The sequence below is a fragment of the Adiantum capillus-veneris genome, chromosome 3 (genome assembly GCF_014529385.1).
Source record: "Adiantum capillus-veneris isolate H3 chromosome 3, ASM1452938v2, whole genome shotgun sequence".
In the NCBI taxonomy this organism is placed as follows: domain Eukaryota; kingdom Viridiplantae; phylum Streptophyta; class Polypodiopsida; order Polypodiales; family Pteridaceae; genus Adiantum; species Adiantum capillus-veneris.
The window spans coordinates 113,334,273-113,356,935 of NC_140933.1; the positions used below are offsets into that span (position 1 = coordinate 113,334,273).

The window sequence follows — 22,663 nt, forward strand, 5'->3', positions numbered from 1 at the left end:
TGAGTTAATTCTTCTCTCTCGAGCGCCCTTTGTCATAAGGCATGGCTCGGTATACAAAACGCATAACAATTGAATAAGGCATATCTTATTGCTGCATCCACACATAGTGACGCATCGTATAGTTTGTTTGAAAACCAAAACTTAAACCGTAAAACATACTTAAATGTAAATATAAATTCTAAATTTTAAATTTATAATGCAAAACTTAAATCTTGCAAACGCAAACTAACCATAAACTATATATTAATCATAAAATAACTTTAACTAATCATAAATCATATACTTCAAATTCACTCATACTTCTCAGGAGATGTTAGCTGCATGCAACCATACATGAAAAACTCTATCTACATACTTTGTAGCACTATCTTAACCCTTATCTACAAATGCTAAAATAGTCATAAACCCCCCTTTCTACGATGTTCTTATTGTTACCATATACATGTGGTACTGATGTGTGTGAACACACTAGGACCGCCGGGGCATTTTTTCCCTCTTTAGGAGGTTTTTTCCCCCGTGCATTGTATATACGCCCATCACTCTAGGGCTATCAATCTTTCCATTGCACACTAAGTTACACACTCTCTATTGTGTGCCTTGAGCTTCCTTCGTCTTCTCCAAGCTGTGTGTTTCTCTGCAACCCTAATTCCAACAATTGGTATCAGAGCAGGTCACGTCCTCCCGAGCTTAGTCGCCAGCTGCTCTAGCACACGCCTGCTCAGATTTTTGATTTGGGCTCATTTCGGCCTCCGTTTCCACTACAGGCAGTACTACACACGCTATTTTGCCATTTTGTGCAGAATTTCTGTCAGTGCTATTTTCTGCATAACATGTGCCTTATAGTCTTCTACGGTTTGTGCTATATAGCACAGGTTGTTCCCGCTCAGTTTCTCCTATTTTCGGGCACTTTTCACATCAGGTGCAGCATTTACCATGGCTGACAACAACAACACAGATGTGTTCAAGATGTTTGCTGTTGAGGACAGGTTGGATGGGGACAACTACCCTCTGTGGGCTTATATGATGCAACATGTTCTTGTGTCAAAGGGTGTCTGGAACATTGTGCAGGGCATTGATGTACGTCCTGGTTCTGAGGATGTAGGCGATGTTGAGGATGTTGCAGCTCTTTCTGCAAGGATTGCAGCTGTTAGAGTTGTTTTGCCTACGACAGAACAAGCTCGTTGGGATGTTAAGGATGCGCAGGCTCATGCATTGATTGTGTTGTCTGTGAAGCGCACCATTGTTCCTCACATCCGTTCAGCAAAATCTGCAAAACAGGCTTGGGATATTTTAGCAGGTCTTTATGCAAGCCGCAATGAGGCTAAAATTGCTTTGCTGCCTAAAGAGTTGGAGTCGAAGATTATGCATGAGGAAGATGATATGGACACTTTCCTTGCTAGTGTCAAGGATATCAATGAGCAGCTTATTTCTGCAGGTGAAGCCATTTCAGATAGTTCCCTTGTGCAGACTGTTCTTGATGCCTTACCAGATTCCTACCAGACTTTTGCTAGTACTTGGAGACTTACGACCCAAGGAAATCCTGAAGTTGTCAAGTTTGATGCATTATGCACATTGCTGTTGCAAGAGTCACTTTCCAGAAAAAACAGGACTAGGCAGCGTGCAGTTGAACAGGCTTTTATTGATTCTCAAAGAAAGGGTGGTAACAGTAATGCAGCCACTTCTTATGGTTCTGCTGCGAGTGGCAAAAATTTTGTTCCTAATGCTTCTGCTGGCAGCACTTCGTCTGGCAATTCTGGTGATAAGGGCAAAAAGAAGATGCGTTGTCATTATTGTAAAGCCAATGATCACCATTAGGGCCAAAAACGACTCAAAAAGGGTTGTGTAAGGAATTGGTTAAATTACTAATTAGCAGAGCCGTTTGTGGTCAAAATGGCTCCAAATTTGTCCGTTTTGGTCATTTAAAGCATATCTACGCAATCTAAAGCGTATCTAGGTACATATCTCTAAATATTCAAAAAGATATCGTTTTCTTCACATTCCTTTGTGGCTCACCTCGAAATTTGTTTTCATTTACTTCACTTGGCGGCAAATAGTTGTTTCCACTTTTGAATCTCTCTTTTTTCTCTCACCTTTCGCGAGCTTTTTCTCTTCTTCTCTGATGCACCTTCTTCTCTGCTGCTACGTTATTTTCGTTATACTTTCTGCTCCTTCATTACTTACAATGACTAATACATCTTCCACTAGTGATAACCGCAAGTTTCACTTGAACATTAAGCTAAGCCAGGAATATGCTACTACACGGAGTGTCTATCAAAGACCAGTTACAACTGCAAATGAAGCACAACAACTTCGCAACGAGGGAAAAAAACACATTGATATATGGACAGATGGGAGCTTGTATCCACCGGATCCTAGCACTGGAAGGTATCCATCTTTTAATACACCTCATGATTTGATGAGATTTGTTGGTGATGGGGTTGATGGCTTACTAGGATATAGTTCTAGGTTATCTCATTTACACATTGATCATACACATTACATTCAATATCTCAAAACTGTTTTGTCTTCAAATGCAGTAAGAATTTTAGAACTTGAAAACCAAATAGCATCTCTAAAACAAGAAAATCACCAACTTCGGTCTTTAAAAGAAAATCCAATAGGATTAAGAGCACGATTAAAACGAATGAGAGATGTAGTAAACTTAACAGAAGGTTCTGGACAAAGAAAAAAAAGATTAAAGATTACTAGAGAACATGTGACTAGTCTTTTAGGATTTGATATGTCCAATGGTCAAGAAAGGGTGAGATTTTTGAATGAGGTAATGAACAAAAGTGATATTCTTAAACTTTTGAAACTTCCTGAAAATCAAACTCAGAAAAAATTGGTATTTCAAAGTTTACTGAAAGATATGGGTTTACTGGTCCAACCTTCTCAAATGCAAGAAGTTTGTGACACAGTGGGGGTGAGTAGAAGGGGTTACAAGGCCATCTCTAAAACCTGGTTTCAGGTTTTAAAGTATTACAAGATTAAAGCTTTTGGGTTGCCTAGGCCTCATAATGTTGGGAAAGTTAGGACTCTATTAAACGAAGAAATACCCGAACATTTTGGAGAGTACTATCATATAGAAGGAACGATGCCATATGAAAAACGGAAAAAAAAATCTTCTTTTGAGTATAATGTTTTTAATAACATTTGGATGAGTATAAAAAATGTTCAATCTGCTATGGTGAGATACTATAATATGCAAGAAGTAGATTGTGAAGGAAAACTTATATTTGTTCTGAAATTGGATGAAGCTCAAATTCAAAAATGTCAAAAAATGGAAAGAATATCCATATCCCTTATGAATAGAGCATTGGACTATAGCCAGGGTAAGCTTGATTCCCCATACCACAAAACTCAATCAGAAATGGAACTTTGGTGGATCGGAGCAGCTCAAATACCAGTAGAAAATCACGATACATTGAAATGGCTATTTTTGCAGACTGATATCCCTTCTGTTATACAGGACCAAAATGCAGGTGAAAAACTCTGTGTAGATGACATGCGTGACTTTTTTGTAGAATGGCACTTGAGTGCCGACCTAAAAGCATTAAAGTGCATGTTTGGTGTATGTGGAGGTGCCAATACCAAGTATCCATGTCTATATTGCATGGCAAGCACTGGAACAAAAGGATGGCTTGCAGAACATGAGGTTGGAAAAGCACCATCGAGGAATAGTGTTAACGTCATCGACTACCCATCGTCTTCTATGATTTGGGATCCAATTCTAACAATAGATTTAAAAAATGTACATATATGCACAATGCATGCAGAGATTAGAATCTTGGACAAATTGCTTCGACTCCATCTTGACTATGCATATTCTATTAAGCAAACTAAACTTGCAGACGAGTGCATAGAAAAATGCGAGACTTTGCTCTCTCAAATGGGTTTTCATGGTGGTCAAGTGCATCTAAAAAAATATCCCACTCTTTCAAAAGGAACCGGTGATGTTTTACAAGATGTTTCAATGGGTGGAGCAAAAGCCAGAAGATTTTTGAGTAACCATGACAACAAATAAGTTGATGCTATGTGGAACTGCTGGAAGGATCTTTGTGTTATAACAACCAATGTCAAAAGTAGACCAGATGTAGCCAACAAACGCATGGAAGTGTGGAAGAAGCTCGACAATTTTTTGAAAGTTTTGAGACAACAAGTTAGCTCTGCTACTTATGTAGATGACTTTAAAAAGACAATAAAGCTTTTAATAACTGCTATTACAAATGCTTGGGGAGCAAAAGACATCACATATTACTTGGTGAGTATTCAATTACTTTCTAAAGTCTGGATAGTATTTTACTTTGCATCTTATTGAGTTCAACTAACTTTTTTTTTATTTTTAGCATATTCTGTACCTGCATGGACCATATTTTGCAAAACAAGGACCCCTTGCAACATGGAATACTCAGGGAATGGAAAAATCTCACTATCAAACGAGGACTTCTTTTTTCAAATGTACGAGAAAGGGAGGTGGACAAAGAAGAAGCAATGCACTAAAGGAATTATTCAATTGGTTCTATAGGAGGCAATTACAACGGATGAGATCAAACAACCATGCTGCTCAACCACAGATCTGAGATTAATGCTTCACTTTGAAACTTTGTACTTCTTTCTAAAGAGATCCAAATTCAAAAAAGATATTTTGGTGCAAAAAATTATCAAATTTACATCAGTTTTTGATTTTTTTTATATCTCCAGGCATGTCACCCCTATATCTCAAAAAATTTCTTCTTTTATAGCCCCCAGGAAGGTTGACATTTGTCTCCTCAGCTGCTGCTGCATAGCTAGAGTAGCAAAGAAAGTATCCTTCTCTTGAGGCATTGAATCCTGCAGCATATCCAAACATTCGAAGTGCTGCTGCTCTCTCAAGTAGCATAATCTTGTTTGCATTGATTTGAAGGGGAGTGTACCCTAAAAACCGTGACAATATCTTCAGTGCAAACATTGGCAACTCAAGATCTTCAGAATACTACATGTGGAAAGCACAGAAGGTGGCACTATCCAATGTAGGCATGTAGTGCATGAGAGAGGAGGCATCCCTTCTTGAAGAGCCCTCTATTGCTTTCCCTCTCGAGCCTTTAGCTCTCCCAAGAAAATTGTCTTTGTCAAGGAGTTCAATCTGCAAAACAAGACAATGAGTAATTAAAACTAACTTGAAAAAAAAGAAAGATTTCAGTAGGGAGATCACCTTTTGCAATTCATCTTCGGCAATGACTTTTTCTTGAAGGAGAGTACATGATCCGGTCATCTCTTTTATGTCAAATTCCTTTCCAATTTTTTTCAGCTTAAAGTCTCTGCCAAAAGATTGGATGCCAAGCTCAACAAGCCTCTTCTCAAAATCCTCATCTTTGAGGGAAGGTTTTTCCTCTTCCACTCTTCTCATGCATAGAGCAAGTGCATCAGGAGCAGGCAAAAAATCTTTATTGGATGTATGAAGATCAAGTGCCAAAAACTCCTCTTTTGACTCTTCTTCTGTGTCAATAAAATCTTTGGCCACCTCAGAAGCTTCAGAAATGGTTGCAATACAATAGTCCTCCCTCATATTAAGCAAACACTGGATATGATGGAGAGGAATATACTCTTTCCCATTGATAAAGAAGTAGGGAAGGTTTGGAATAGTAAGGGAAGCTTCACATACCTCTACATCATCTGTTGGCTCATCAATGACAGTACTAGCTCTAAATTGAGCAACATCAAAATTTGCACTCTCTTGCTCCTCAGCTGCAACATCAACTTCCTCCTCTTCTAGAATTTCACTTTTTTCAAGCTGCAAAACTGTGGAAACATTTTTATTTTTTGCCTCATCTGTATCTTTCACTTCATTAGCTTTGCCTTGCATGTCAACTTTAAGGAACAAAAAGAAAAGAAAAGCAACTTCTTTTGGAACAAGGTTACAAGGTTTCAAATGTAATTGACAAGAAATGGTAGGTGGAAAAACAAAGGAATTCTTCTTAGAAAATCTTCCAAACCTCCTTGTTACTTTGCTCTTCTCAATTGAGTTTGTAGTATATTCGGTTAGATGACAATAAGCCTTCCCATCTAAAACCAAACACTTGCCTTCAACTGCTTCTTCAAACTCTTTGAATTCTTCTGCCAAGAAGTCTTTCAAATGGTCTAACAAAGCTGCAAGATCAAACACAAGATTGAATATTTCATATGCTTTGGTGTACACCTCCATGTCACCACCATCCATCACAGCCACCAATAGTTTCTCACGTGGACTCTCCTCCAAAATCTCCTCCCGGACTTCCATCATGGTAGAGGAGAAGTCGACAGGTGACGTTAGGTACAAGTGCCAATGTACCGCACCAAAATGAATCCGAACCACGCGATAGGTGCTTGATCCAAGCTTCGGAAATGCCTCCCTGCGCGTCGTGCGGGACAAAGTCACACAAACACCAAACGGACCAAACGATGCGATAGATGCTAGACCTGGCCTTTGGAATTGCTTCCCTACGCGTCGTGCGGGACCAAGCCACACAAAACCGTAAAACAACACCAAACGACGCGATAGGCGTTCGACCCAACCTATGGAACTTCTTCTCTGCGTGTCGTACGTGACAAGGCAAACAAGAAGCGATAGCGTCCACCAATGTGCAATTTGTAAAGATGAGATAGTGCGAAGCGAAAGGATTACACAAAAATAGATAATATCTCGCGTCGTATGCAACAAATGAACGTGCAACATTTTTTAAAATCGAGACCAAGCTTTATATATATCCGATATATGACCGTTAGTGACACGTGTCAGCCATGCACACGTGCCACATGGCATGACTACAACGGTCGTCGTACGGACGGCTTTTTGTATATAAACCCTTGTCACGTGCTCATTTTGTGCTTTCATCTATACTCGACCTTCGCGTCGTGTCGTCCTCAACTACCCGTACTTCACTTGTCAACCGTCCACTAAGCCAAGCCAAGTTTCTTCTCAACGACGCGACCGGAACTGTTGGGCATGTGGGTGCACCTTCTACTTTCTACCGCTTCCTAAGCGTCCCTTACGACGCGATAGGCGCAAGTCCCAGAGTCTCGGTGAACCCCTCATCGCGTCGTGCGATGGGTCGACTCGGCATAAAATTTTGACCTCGCATACGATGCTCTATACCATTTCCTAAGGTGTTTGTGTGCCTTCTACCGCGTTGTGGAAGTCTCTTTCTCCAAATACTCATGGTTTCCCATACGACGCGATAAGCGTATGTTGCAACTGTTAGGTGGGGCTCTCATCGCGTCGTGCGGGGCTTCTCGGCTTAAAGATTTCACCTCGCATACGGCGCGATACGTCGATGTTCTAGGTTGTGGTTGCGCCCTCTATCACGTCGTGTAGGCAATTCTGTGATATTATTTTTGCATGTTCCGGTGGTCACATACGACGCTTTCCACAGCTTAGGTCACCCTTCTATCGTGTCGTGTTACCCTTCTCTTCACACACGGCGCGATAGAAACATCTTGAAGGTTGTGGCCTACCCCTCTGTCGCGTGGTGTGTTCTTTTACCCAAATGGCTAGGACTAAGCAAACTGCAAGGAAGGTCTACCAAGCCCCAACTGATCCAGAAATAGGTGATGCTGAGAAAGATGCAAAGAAAGCACCCCCTCCACAACCTCTTCAGAGGCCCAATGCCAGAAAAAGATTGAATTATCAGGTGAAGTCCCTAAGAGAAATAAGAAAAGCACAAAATTCTACTTGTCTACTAATTCCAAAGCTCTCTTTCATGAGGGTTGTGAAAGAGATATCTGATAGACTTGTAAGCATGATGAATATCAAAACTTTTGTTTCGGTAAGGTGGCAGTCTCAAGCTATGATGTGCCTTCAGGAAGCTGCTGAGGATTTTCTCATAGACTTTATGAATGATAGCTACATTGCAACTGCATTTGCTCACAGGATCACACTTATGAGCAAAGATTTTGTGCTTGTGTCAAGGCTAAGGTACAAGTTTGATAAGGCTCTTGAGCTCATTCCTAGTGAGGATCTTAGAGCCTTCCAAATTTTAAACATCCCTCCTTCAAGGCAGCAGAAAGATTCTGGGGTTGTCATTGAGGATGTTACACATGAGTACGAGACAAGAAAGTCTCAGGATATTAAAGCAGGAAAGGAAGTTGAGAGGGAGCAAGACATGATATCCGAGGACGCTATCCTTAAAGAGCAAGCTGAAATTTTAAGAGCATCCAACTCTCTTCTTTATGAAAAAGTCACAGGCCAAATGGTGGTGGATGTCTCCTTGTTTGGAGATACTGAGGCATATTTGGACATATTCCCTCAAGACACAAGTATGCTTGTAAATCCCAACATTGAGCTTGGTGACACTGTGCTCTATATCTCTCTCAGGTGTGTTGCTTTGCTAATTATTATAATGTGCATGTGCATGGCAAACAGGCACAAGGGGCTCATTATGGCTTGTGTTTCCTTTTCCAGGTGTCTTATGAGGGATCTTCCAGAGGCTCTAGCTATGCAAATTGCCATACTTGACCCTCTAGTGACACAGTGCCTTTTCAACAAGCAAGGAACCCTTTCAAGTTTTTTTGATGATTTTAACATGCTGACCTGCAATTACATATTATACCCTTATCTTGAAGAGTAATTCTTAACTCCTTACATGTTATTTTTAACATTTTGTGGTATTCTTAGCTAATTTGTTTTTCATTTTGTAGAGGACATTGGAGTCTTATTATCTTCAATCTTTTGGAGAAAGATATAATATTTATGAATTCATTGTCAAGTATCCATGGGAAAAGTAAACTGTAAGTATGAAGCATAATCTATGCTTGATGATGGCCCATTGTTTTCTATTAGTAGCTTTTTGATTCAATGTCTTCTTGCAGTGCTGCCAAACTTATTGTTGGTCACCTGAGTACCACAAACAAGGATTACAATATAGAAGCTTTCAAGTACTACAATCAAAAAGTGCCTTTACAGACAGACTCAACATCTTGTGGATGGAGGGTGCTTGCAAATGCATGGAGATATCTTGAGTCAAGGCGCCGGATGACTACACTCACTGTAAGTGTGGTTCATGTATTTATTTTGATGTTTTATGTATGTATGTCATGTCCTTTAGTTTCTTTTTCTATTTTTTTCACTTGCATGACTATCCAGAGTCTTGGGTCACGTGGGTGAGAGAGAAGGCTGTTTCTATGGTTTTGGAAAGATCAATAAATCCAAATGACCCAGATTCTCCTTTGCCACCAAAGAAAGGTAGAGCCACCAAAGGTTTGGATGCAAAGAAAATGGATCAAAAGTAGAAAAGTCATGCAAAGATCCATACAAAGAAAAAGGATCACAAGAAGAGTCCTACCAAGGTGAAGAGTCCTACCAAGGGGAAGAGTCCCAAGAAGAAGATCCCTGCCAAGGGGAAGAGTCCTGCCAAAGGGAAGAGTCCCAAGAAGAAGATCCCTGCCAAGGGGAAGAGTCCCACTAAGAAGACTGCCAAGGGAAAGAGTCCCACTAAGAGCCCTGCAAAAAAAAGAGTAGATACAAAGGGCCATCCATTCCACTCACCATTGAAATTTAAGGTTCAAAAGCGTTGTACACTGAAGAACAATAAGGGGGAGTCACCTAGCTCACCTTTCAAGCTACCATTTATGTTGTCAAAGAAAGCTGCCAAATCACCCAAGACAGCCAGTCCTAAGGAGCCCAAAGCACCAACCCCTGCCAAGTCACTCGTGCCAAGCCCTAAGGGGTCCAAAGCACCAACCCCTACCAAGTCACCACCACCACCCACTCCTGAACTTTCACCCCTTCTCAACACAAAAGGAAAAGGATCTCTGAGGATGCAGAATCCTCTCAGGCAAAAAGAAAAGTGGAATTTCATGATTGAATAGTCCACAAAAGCTATGTACACTTTTGTTCATTTTATCCATATGAACATATATATATACCCTTTGGTGATTCATAATTTTGTACTTCAAATACTTAATACCAACTGTCGATTCTTAAATGTGTATCATGATGTCATGTAAGTTTAAAACAACATAAGTAGAGAAAAGATAAATATATTTGCAAAATGATTACAATATTGAACTTGTTTTTTCAAGTCCTTGCAAGTGGCTCAAATACAACTCTTTTTGGGGGAGGCATGTGATGCAAGAGGTTGAATTCTCCATCCTTGTGCTCACCACAATTTCATCCACTTTGAATCTATACTCGGGAGATGTTTCATCAAGAAACTCAAGAGATTCTCTAACATCATTTAGTCTCCAATTTGTTGTTACTATCAGGCTTCTATACTCGGTGTGTGGATGTACTGTGACCTTTAGTTCAAACTCTGGACAATTTTCCTCAAAGTCGAGAGGAACCCAGCTACCTAATTTGCTTCTCCATCTCCTATAGTCGTAGCCCAGAACTAATGATTGACGACATAGTTGATATGAGATAGACATAGAATTTGGGCTTACTCTACAACTAATATTGTCACCAATATGGAAAGTTTCTTTGGTGCTCCATCCGTCTCCAAGAACATTATCAAGTTCAGTCATAGAAAGTCTTCTATTAATCCACATCGTCTTTGTCCTCTGCAAATCCATTGTTTTGAAACATGCCACAAAGACATGTATAGGCAAGAACCATTGAACTTTAATCCTTCTTGGTATCCTGCCCGGAGACATAGCTTTAAGGATGTCTTCTTTGATCTTGGATTTGAAGCTTGATATAGTACATGCATCAGGAGCTTCCCAATCAAGTGAGCTTATGGTGGGAACGGGTAACTGATGCAGTTCTCCATATGCACCTTCTCGTGATGTAACTTTGTATTCTACAAAATAGACAAACAAATCCATTGTTTTGTAAAAGGAAGGTGGCTTGTCAGCATACATAGCATCTGCAATCCCTTTATGCATTGCTTTGAACGTCCCACTCAGACTCTCCACAGGCTGCCATTCCACAGCTGTTGAAGGAAATATATCTGGAATGGAATCAAAAAATGAGAAAAACAATGGGATAATGAAAAAAATTCACTGTATCAAATAGTTTTTTTTTGTACTTACAGTAAGAATACAGTGTGGGATGTTCTTCCCAGTCTAACACCATATCCTTGGCCATGTACACATGTTGAACCTTAGCTAGCCAGCCATTGTCGGTCACTTTGAAAGCAAGAACACGACCTTTCCAATGGTTTTTTACTTTATCGCGTTTAGTTCTCTTCACTCTGTGTACACCTTTGCATGAAGGAAGCATTGTTACCCAGTCATTCACACGAAAAGATATGGACTTCCAAAGACCATCCTCTCTAACGTTGTGAAAGTCACAAGAAGTTATGTTATGTGAAGGGCGACGTGCAAAAGACGCCATGGAAACTCAGAGATTAGAGAAGAAAGAAAGTATAGACGCAAACTAGAGAAACTAAAACCTCTCACAAACTAGAGAGCGAGAAAGGTATACGTTTGAAAAAAGTAGGTGATTTGTCATTAATGCTCTTGTTTTGAGAGCCTTTTGACATAGATTTCGTATCTTTTGACAACGCTTTTGTGAAATATAAAATAGAATAAAAGACGAGACTTCATTGCTTTGAGCCGCAAATTTAATGAGCTCTCTCGCCGAAAGCACCTAAATATAGTAGTTTCAGCCTTGTGATCAAGACATTTAGCGGTTCTCCGTCAAAATAGGACCACCAAAACCCACAATAGAGGAGACAAGAATGCCATACTTTTGTATACGTGTTAAATAACTATTGGACTATTCCTTAATCCTTAGATTAACAAACAGCCCTTTTTGAGTCGTTTTTGGCCCTAATGCTTGATCAAGTCGTGTCCTAAGTTGAAGGCCAAAGAGGCTAAGAAGAAAGAGGGTGGTTCCACTGCAAATGCTGGTTCCACTACAAATGCAGCCATTGTTGAGTCTTCTATGAAAAGAGACTGTGTTGTTGATGTTGATGCAGAATGGGTGTTTAGCGCAGAGTGCACTTACAATTCTGTTGTCTATGATGCAGAATGGGCGTTTAGCGCAGAGTGCACTTACAATCCTGTTGTCCATGATGCATGCTTGTCAGTTGCTGCAGATTCACATGTGTGGTATTTCGACAGTGGTGCTACAAAGCACATTACCTCACATCGTGAATTGTTTACCTCTCTCGAGTCTGTCCCTCATGGGAATTCAGTCACTTGTGCCAACAATGCCTCTTATCCAGTTTAGGGAGTTGGAAAGATTGTGCTTACTGCTGCTAATGGAAGTTCTTTCACACTTGTTGATGCACTTTATGTACCTGGGATCAAGAAGAATCTCTTGTTTGTATCCGCACTTGCTAGACTTGGACTTGTAGTCAAATTTGTGGATGACAGATGTACAGTTCATGATCTCAGTTTTGGTGATGAAATTGTTGCATCTGGCCTTTTGTGTCGTGGGCTGTATAAGCTCAGTTTGTATGACAAGTGTGGACAAAATTCTGCAAATGCTGTTGCAGATTCAAGGGCTATTTCAGATGCAACACTTTGGCATGCACGTTTTGGTCATCTGAATTTTGCCAGTTTGCTACGTTTGCAGAAATCTGATATGGTTGCTTCTTTGCCGCCTCTTGAAGCACCTGTCAAACATGTTTGTGAACGCTGTATTTTGGGTAAGATGCAGCGTTCTAAATTTCCAAAGGATGGTTCAGTTAGGGCCACATGCAGGTTGCAGCTTGTGCATAGTGATGTTTGTGGGCCCATGCAAACTCCGTCCTTGGGCAATTACCTGTACTTTGTGACTTTCATAGATGATTACTCCAGGCATGCATGGGTATTTCCGCTTAAAGCGAAGTCCGAAGTTTTTATGTGCTTCAAACAATTTCTGGCTATGGCTGAAAATGTCTCGAAATGTACTATGGGCACCCTCCGTTCCGATCGAGGGGGGGAGTATATGTCTCATGAATTTAATGCATTTCTGGCTAGTCGTGGGATAAAACACCAATGTACAGTGCCTTATACACCTCAGCAAAATGGTGTTGCTAAGAGGAAAAACAGGTCACTGACGGAAATGGCACGATGTATGGTCAAAAGTCAAGCTTTGCCGCATTCTTTTTGGCTTGAGGCCATTATGTGTGCCACTTATGTACTTAATAGGTGTTCTACGAAAGCTTTGCATTCTATTACTCCATATGAAGCATGGCATGATAGAAAACCTTCTATTGAGCACATGCGTGTTTTTGGTTGTTTGGCATATGCTTTGGTGCCACAAGTGCAGCGCAAAAAATTGGATGATAAGGCTGTCAAATGTATTTTTGTTGGTTATAGTGCTAAAAGCAAAGGTTACAGGTTGTATCATCCGCAAACAAAACGTATTCTGGTTTCTCGGGATGTAGTGTTTGTGGAAGATTCTGTTCAGCCCTTGTTGTCATGTACTAGAGATAGTAATGTAAGCTCACAAGACATTTATGACACTTTGTTGTCTCTTTTCAGTGATGGAAATACGAATGTAAGTTCCAATGAGGAAAATGTACAGCCTATGGGGGTTTCTGAAAATGTTCTAGATCAGCCTATTACTGATGTAGATGTACATGATGTACTTGATGAGGAAAGGGCTGAAAATGAGCAGACTAGAGGTATGCCAAAATGGCTGGTGCACACCTTGTGTGACAGTAAATTGGATGCACCTTTGTCTAGTCGTACTCGTTCAGGCTCTCGCCATGCATCTTATGCATCAGATTGTTATGCTTTGGTTGTGTCTAGCTTACATGATGTTGAGGAGCCTCTGACTTTTGATGAAGCACAAAATTCAGAAAATTGGATGGCTACCATGCAATCAGAATATGATGCACTTATAGAAAATGACACATGGGCTTTATGTGATTTACCTCCTAGCAAAAAGGCCATTGGTACGAAGTGGGTTTACAAGTTGAAACGCAAGCCGGATGGTGAGATCGATCGCCATAAGGCTCAACTTGTTGCAAAGGGTTATGCACAGCAAAAAGGCATAGATTATGAAGAGACTTTTGCTCCCACTTGTCGTATGACTACTGTGCGTTTTCTATGTGCATTGGCAGCTCATTTTGGTTGGGATGTACATCAATCAGACATTGTTACTACTTTCTTGAATGGTGACATATTTGAGGAAGTTTATGTAACGCAACCTCGCGGTTTTGTCATAAAAGGACAAGAGGACAAAGTGTGCAAATGTAACAAGGATTTGTATGGGTTGAAGCAATCTCCTCGTGCTTGGTATGAGACAGCTGACACTCATTTGGTCAAACAAGGCTTTCATAATAGTCCAACAGAAAGCACATTGTATGTAAAGCGTGAGGGTGATGTACTTCTCATTGTGGTTCTTTATGTTGATGATTTGCTGATCACTGGACCAAATGAGAGACATATTGCTGAATTTAAGGCTGATTTGAATGCTACTTTCAAGATGAAAGATTTGGGGCTGTTGCATCATTATTTGGGTATACAGTTTAAGCAGTGTGATGGTGGTATTGCCTTGTGTCAGAAACGTTACATAGAGACATTGCTATGTAAGTTTGGACTTGAGGATTGCAAACCTATTGCCACTCCCATGGAAACAGGTTTGAAGTTGATTCTACATGATGCTGGTGATCCTGATGATGTCACTCTTTACCAAACTGCTGTTGGCTGCCTCATTTATGTATGCAACACGAGGCCGGATATTCAGTTTGCAGTCTCACAGGTCATCAGATTTATGCATAGCCCAGGGTCTAAGCATTGGCAGGCTGTCAACAGGATTTTCCGCTACCTTAGTGGCACTTTACATCTTGGCTTGTTTTATCCCAAGGGGGGATCATTGCCGCCAGACTTACATGCTTTTTCGGACTCAGATTGGGCTGGTTGTTTTGACACGCGAGTGTCCACAAGTGGTTTTTGTTTCATGCTTGGCAGTTCATGTATATCATGGTTGAGCAAGAAGCAACCTACTGTGGCCACTTCGAGTTGTAAGGCTGAGTACAGGGCAGTCTTCACAGCTACGGTTGAGTGTGTATGGCTCAGATGCCTTATGGCTGATTTGGGTGTTGGACAGGACACTGCCAACACTATCTACACTGACAGTCAGAGTACATTGGCAGTTGCGAGGAACCCAGTTTTTCATGCTCGCACAAAGCACATTGAGGTGCATTACCACTATGTCAGGGAGAGGCTCTCAGCAGGAGAGATCAGCTTGGCTTATGTGCCAACACAGAACAACCTTGCAGATCTTTTCACAAAGGAATTGTCTCGTGAGAAGCTTGAAGCTTTCCGCAAAGCTTTGGGCTTACTCCCCTTTGTGGACTGATCCTGTCCTCAGGGCATGGCACTTCCCTTTACTCATGTGCCAGCTCTCGTTCACCGCATCACTCCAGGGGGGATTTGTTACCATATACATGTGGTAGTGATGTGTGTGAACACACTAGGACCGCCGGGGCATTTTTTCCCTCTTTAGGAGGTTTTTTCCCCCGTGCATTGTATATACGCCCATCACTCTAGGGCTATCAATCTTTCCATTGCACACTAAGTAACACACTCTCTATTGTGTGCCTTGAGCTTCCTTTGTCTTGTCCAAGCTGTGTGTTTCTCTGCAACCCTTATTCCAACACTTATAGTTGATTTAATCCTCTCCATGTGTGCGTGTGGGGGGGGGGGGGGGGGGGGGGGGGGGGGGGGGGGGGGGGGGGGGGGAATAACTGTAGATAGTGTCATTTTTGAAAATTTTGCCAAAATTTCCTTCGTATATTGACAATAGTTTCAAAATCTTATCAAGTAAGCATGCCTACTACTTAGTGGGATTCCCCATGGGGCTTTCAAGCTTTCAAATCAAAAAACCTTCCCCAACAACCCGCCCATACGTACGATAGATGTTAAAAAATAAGTGGAGGTTATTTATATTGTATACACATGTAAGCCCTATCCAAAATCCACCTTCTTCACACTCACATGATATTGTACGGACCTACATCGTGAATCCCCCAAATCATAATTTTTATAAATTAAAAATAGTCTTAACTTTAAGTAAATACAAACTACCCATAAACTATATACTGACCTAAATTATTCATAAACCATATAGTACTCATAAATTATACTGACCTAAATTATTCATAAACCATATAGTACTCATAAATTATACTGACCTAAATTATTCATAAACCATCTAGTACTCATAAAGCAACTTGAACTTACCATAACTAATCATAACTTAAAACTAATCTAACTATAAACAAATACAAATGGACCATATCCTATATACTAATCTAAATTATTCATAAACCATATAGTACTCATAAACTAACTTAAAATAACCATAAACAAGAGTAAACTAACTTTAAACCTAAACAAACCATAAACTAACTTGAAATCATAAAACATAACTAAAACTAATCATTATAAAATTAGCATCATAAACTTAGAAAAATTTGAGCATAATTACACATATAAGAACCTTTATTAAGCACTTAAATGTATTGTTCAAAATCTAAGAATTAATCAGCTTCCGCTTCCTCTCCCCAACCCTTACCACACTCACCTAGCATCATCTAAGTGAAATAAGAGGGCCCCTTTCATACCACCTAAGAGATCGAGATTGGTTGAAACAAGCTTCCCCACTTGATTAAATCTCTTGAGCTCTCCAGAAAACCCTCCAACCTTCAATCCTCTCCTGGCAAGCCCCCTTCAAAGCTATCTAACCATTCTATGGAACCGTCAACCTTGAAACAAAGGACTTCTCAATCCTTTGATAGACCGCGCCCTCCACCCAATCCGAAAACCTCAAAATATCCCTGCAAGCATATAGCAAGCCACTTCACACCAAGAAAGCACGATGCTACATTACGAAATAATCCCATTCTTTCCATCCCCAAGGATGTTCCTAAGCGAGGCTTGCCAAGCTCAAGAAAAGGTGTAGGGAGGAGTGACTAGGGCTATTACACCCAAGCACTTGGGTTCATAATTTGTTCACCAAGCCCCCCCTCCTTCCTAACCTTTGGAATACCTCTTCTTCAAACTCACTTTCTCCCATCTCCCAGATGCCATTGAAGAAGCCCTTCACCCAAAAGAAAAGAACTCCAAGAAGTCGGCACAAATTCTGGCTTCCTCTCACTCACCCTAATGAATACAAGCTCTATATTTTTAGTAAGCAATCCACCCTTCTTTTTTATAGTAAAATTTCAAACTCTTTTGTTCATAACAACTCATCCATACCTCTTTCTTCCCATGAGCGGAAATGCTTAGGACTTGGCCTTAAGTACATCCCCCCCCCCCCCCAAAATCCCTCCCCCTCAAATATTCTCCAAGCACATGGCAACCTAGCTAGAAGTCTCCATATTAAAACTTTTTCAAGAATAAAGGCCCCCTTTCGCTCCCATCTTTTAAGAAATCCAACCCCACTTGGATGCCACCCAGCCTTAATCCATCCTTAGACCTTATTCTCAAGAAACATCACTCTAAACTTTGCTTGAAACTTCAAAATTATAAAACACACCGCTCTAAGGTAGCCCTCAAAAATTTAATCTCCGATGACACTATTGATATCAAACCTGCAGATAAGAATCTAGGGCTTACAATCCCCCCAAGATCTTGGTACCATTCGAGGCCTTGAGGCAACTAAATGACTACACCACCTATGAATACATAGAAGGTGTTAATTTTGAGTTTTTAGCCTCCTTGCTCATGGCCCTAACTAAGAGCTTTTCCCTCCTTTCCACTTTGGAAAGAGATTATCCTAGCTCCTCTCCAGAGCCCTTGTAAACCTTGTCCTATTTATTTGCTACCTAAGCTACACAAACCCACCCTAGTAGCTAGACCAATTTGCTCATATAAGGGCTAATTATTTGAAAATACATCCATTTGGCTTCACAAGGAACATTACCCTATCCTACTCTTACATAAGCAGCATCTCATGGACTCCCAAACCTTGGTAAAGGACCTCTACACCTTGCAAGCAACCAATGTTTACATGTTCACCTTTGATGTCAACTCACTTTACCCCAGCATTCCTATAGATGAGGGTTTGAAAGCGCTTAGGGTCTCCATTATAGACCATATGGACCCCAAAATCTAGTTTCGTTCTCTCCATAGCTTCCGTCATCCTCTCTCACCACTATATTTCTTTCCAAAACACCACTTGGAAGCAGATTAAGGGCACTACAATGGGCTCTAACTTTGCAGTTGTCTACTCCTACCTCTTTCTTTGCATTCTAAAGAAGCTTTCCCCTCTTACCACCAACCCTAGTCTGTTATACTACAAAAGATACATCAATGATGCATTCGAGGTTTGGAACGGTTCAAAAGCTTCACCATACGTAGCTCTTAAATCCTATGGAGAGCCACTGCAGGAACCCATCACAATTGTACCAACATTGATTCAAGGAGTCCCGATTTAAAAATCATTATTTTTTGGACTCCAAATTCTTCCAAAAACCTTGTAATGCATATAGCTACTTCTAGTGGATATCTTGGCACCCCACTTCTCAAAAAGCAGCCTTTATTAGAGCGAAACTTGGGAAATATATACTTAGAGAAAGCTCATTAAAGGGATACCTTGAAATTTGTAGCGTTTATTTTAGTAGACATAGAGCAAAGGGTTATTCTAGGGATTTTCTCCTCAAGATCTTCCACTCTCTCTTTTCTAGAGAATAAATCTCTCTTGGCCTCGAACACCCCCATCAAAAAGGTGTTTCCCGTTGTCATCAAAATCCCGTTCTCCCCTGAAAATAGAAAACTTGATTTCTCCGCCTTTATTAGAAAACCTATTGCACGTGCTTGCCGAAAAATTTCCCACCTTACCACACTCCCTATACCTACCATCTGTTGGACCAATGAACATAACTTGCATAGCTTGCTTACACAGCACCACCCACCCTAATGATTCTTTAGTTTTGTTAATCCTTTCTTTGATTGTTTACAGGATGACGTTCCTTTCCCTCTTAAGCTTCTCTCTAGATACCTTGAAGCATTTACGGCACCCCCTACTTTAACCCTTTCCTAAAATCCTTCATTAAAGTAGATGCTCGCCTCCATAACCCCCCCCTCCCCTCCCCCTTTTAGTTAAATACCTTCTTCCTCTTTTTGCCTCCATCTCCCCATTTAAAACTCTACCTACCCTCCTTTCATTAAAAGAAAAATCTACCCTTATGGTGCCTCCCCTTAACCAACTTCCTAGTTAAACCCCCCTCCCATTCCCTTTTTCTCAAACTCCCTCTTTGTTACTCCCACTGATGAGCTCCTCTTAGGAGCGAAACGCAATTGGGTTTAACCCTTTACCCTTTATCTCCCTATTGAACATCCCTCTCCTCTCTCAAAGCAATTGATCATTGATGTATTGCTTCTTCGAATTTAATTAATACACTTTTGTAACCTAATTTTTGAGCCCCCGCCCTCCGTTTTAAAGTGTTTCGCACGCCTTATTCATCATCGCTCAAACGCATAATAATTGAATAAGACATATCTTATTATTGTCGTCCACACATACGAAATTGTAAAGTTTGTTTGAAAACCAAAATTCAAACCGTAAAACATAAACATAAATTCAAAATTTTAAATCTATAATGCAAAACTTAAATCTTGCAAACACAAACTAACCATAAACTATATACTAATCATAAAATAAGTGAAATTAATTATAAATCATATATCTCAAATTCACTTATGCCTCTGGAGAGATGTTATCTGTATACAACCATACAACAAAACTCTCTATCTACATACTCTGTAAGTAGCACTATCTTAACCCCTTATCTACAAATGCTAAAACAGTAATAAACCCCCCTTTCTACAATGTTCTTATAGTTGATTTAATCTTTTATGTGTGTGTGTGTGTGTGTGTGTGTGGGTGTTTAATCTCTTTATGAATAATTGTAGATAGTGTCATTTTTGAAAGTTTTGCTAGAGTTTCCTTTGTATATTGACAATAATTTCAAAAACTTATCAAGTAAGTATGCCTACTAAGTAGGATTCCCCTTGGGGATTTAAAGCTTTTAAAATTAAAAAATCGTTCCCCCACAACCCGCCCATGCATACGATAGATGTTAAAAAATAAGTGGAGGTTATTCATATTGTACACACATGTAAGCCCTATCCAAAATCCACCTTTTTTACACACATGATATCGTACGAACCTACATAGTGAATCCCCCAAATCATATTACTAAAACTAGTCTAACTATAAATAAATACAAACTACCCATAAACTATATACTAATGTAAATTAATCATAAAACCATATAGTACTCATAAAGCAACTTAAACTTACCATAAACAAATGCAAACTAACTTAAAACAGAGGATTATAATTAATCATAAATTAAAACTAATCTAACTATAAACAAATACAAATGATCCATAACCTATATACTAATCTAAATTATTCATAAACCATATAGTATTCATAAACTAACTTAAACTAGCCTTAAACAAATGCAAATTAGCTTTAAACCTAAACTAACCATAAACTAACTTGAAATCATAAACTAATCATAAACCATAACTAAAACTAATCATAAAATAATTAAAGTTTAATTTGAAACAATTAGCATCATAAACTTAGAAAAACTTGAGCATAATTGTACATATAGAAACCTTTATTAAGCACTTAAATCTACTATTCACAAATTGAACTTAAAATTAGGAAAAAAATAAGCTTTTTTGTTTTTGTGTGTGTGTGGATCTATACAATGTGTGTTTTTTGTGTATATGTGTTTTGTGTGTGTGTGTGTGTGTGTGTGTGTTGTGTACACAAGAGAGAAAAAGACAGAGAGAGAGACGGGGGGAAGCATTATCTGCAACAGATTTGGGATAGATGGGAAAGCCTCTCTTGCCCTCAAAACCTCAAAATAAGCTCGTGACTTCTCTCAAAAGACTTTTAACCAAGAATAGTGTCACTATTAGCGTCACTATCACAATCCCAATTTTTGACGCAGCTATTAATGTTAATAGCGACTACTATTCGAACACCTCAAAAACATCGTGTAACATAAGCATTGAAAACCTTTAGAAAGCCTAGCAGTGGCTCCTCCTAGTTAATCAAGAGATGGGCCACCCTTGTCTAAGTTGGTGGCCCCATTTTCCAAGAATAGTTTAGCAATGCACAATTCAAGAAAGAGCACTAACCTGATAAGTAACATGTCCATATGAATATCTTTGCAAATCAAAAATATCGCGTTCAAGAAGCTACAAAAAAAAAAATAGAGCACAACTTAAATCCTTAATACTTTAAACGTTTTTCAAAATAGTAAAAGAATAAATAGTGCATAGAAAAAATAGCCGTACAGAAGTATGGTAAAGAGTTGGCACATTGTCTTTTCAAAATTTATAAAGAATGGAAGGGGTGCCCAACCCTACTACACAATCATGCAAATAAACAATGAACAAACCTAAAATTGGTGCAAGGTTGCATTTTAAACGAGTATTGATCAATCTTTCATACCATACAATAAATATCGTACCAGTAATCAGTACTTCACATTGACATGTGTTTTGTGTCTTTTAACTAACAGTCAACACTTTACATATATTGATTGTTAGCTAAAAGACACAAAACACAGACATGTGTATGCATGCATTTACCTAGAGTTCTATACATATGGTGTGTGTGTGTGTGTGTGTGTGTGTGTGTGTGTGTGTGTGTGTGTGTGTAGCATATACATGCATTTACATGTATACAAGTATGCATACATAGACACGTACATCTATTTGTATTCTATACCTAACAAAATTTATGTACTAGTACTGATTACCCATACCGCACAAGGTTTTTTTTGTATCATACCTATCCACCTCGAATTATTGGCAAATTGATGATGCACACAATTTAAGAGATTGCAACAATCATTGAAAAACTCCAACCATCCATTGCAAAAAATAGGTAGCTCTCTCGTTGTGTTCTTGAGCATAACCTGTAACCACACATTCCAACAGACGTAATTAACAATCACGCTGAACTATTTTGCCCCACATCCACGTATTCTGCTTTCAAAATTCAAGTAAACACGATAGAATTTGGGCAATAGTCCTCTCCAAGTAAGCATATGAAGGTGTGAGACCTTTATGGTCTACTTTTTCTTTTGATATCAAATAGAAAAGAGTCGCATCAAACCATAGAAGGCAAGGTGTTCTTACTAAAAGCTTGCATTGCATAGGAGGAATAGGGTTAATGAGTCAATATTTCACATAAACCTTCTATGTTAATATGTCAAGAATCTACATTTTCATAGTCACACTTCATGAGTTGGCATTAACCAGCATCCTACATGGGTGGCACACACTCTTGTTATGTGGAGCACTTCGTCTAGTATGCAGCAATGTTGTAACATTGTGTCTCCTCACATCAACAACTCTATCTGCATGATTCCGCAATAATGACTTTCAAAGGGGAGGATGTTCAAATGGAACCAGTACAACTTTGGAATGCACATTTCTCAAATATGTAGGCATCGGGACATTGGTACAAAAAACTCGTTAGACAATGTTCAAGGATATTTTAGGTTAGTTTAAGGTATCGATGTGAAGGTTCATGACTTGTATATACCATAGAGCAAGCAATGCTCAATGGTATCTACAAGGATATTTTTACTTGTACTGTGTAGGGAGCAACTAGGCCAGTCAAACATGATAGCAACAAAGTAGTCGAACTCACAGCAAGATGGGAGCAAGTGCTACAATATGTTGTAGTTGGTCATGTTCACAAGAATCCCCCCTTGTAATGCATTGTACTAGCTCGTGTCTTGTTACGCTAGAGTTGTAATACATGATGTACTACCTATCCATTGTCCCT

The 22,663-nt window shown here is 39.6% G+C and overlaps 1 protein-coding gene across 1 annotated transcript; it reads right to left on the reverse strand.

Moving 5' to 3' along the window:
- Positions 1 to 4,303: 4,303 nt before the first annotated feature.
- Positions 4,304 to 7,795, reverse strand: LOC147461508 (uncharacterized). Its single transcript, XM_086509041.1, has 2 exons — positions 5,192 to 7,795; positions 4,304 to 5,122 (listed from the first exon to the last, which is right to left on the reverse strand). Exons 1-2 carry the CDS (start codon positions 6,689 to 6,691, stop codon positions 4,973 to 4,975), a joined length of 1,650 nt encoding a protein of 549 aa, XP_086365167.1. The 5' UTR covers positions 6,692 to 7,795; the 3' UTR covers positions 4,304 to 4,972.
- Between the last annotated feature and the right edge of the window lie 14,868 nt (positions 7,796 to 22,663).

Bases quoted from the DNA above. Each gene is read 5' to 3' on its own strand.
- LOC147461508 (XM_086509041.1), bottom strand. From the start codon at position 6,691: ATGTTGCACGTTCATTTGTTGCATACGACGCGAGATATTATCTATTTT. The intron at 5,123-5,191 runs GTGATCTCCCTA...CTTGTTTTGCAG, and splicing joins CCGAAGATGAATTGCAAAAG to ATTGAACTCCTTGACAAAGA.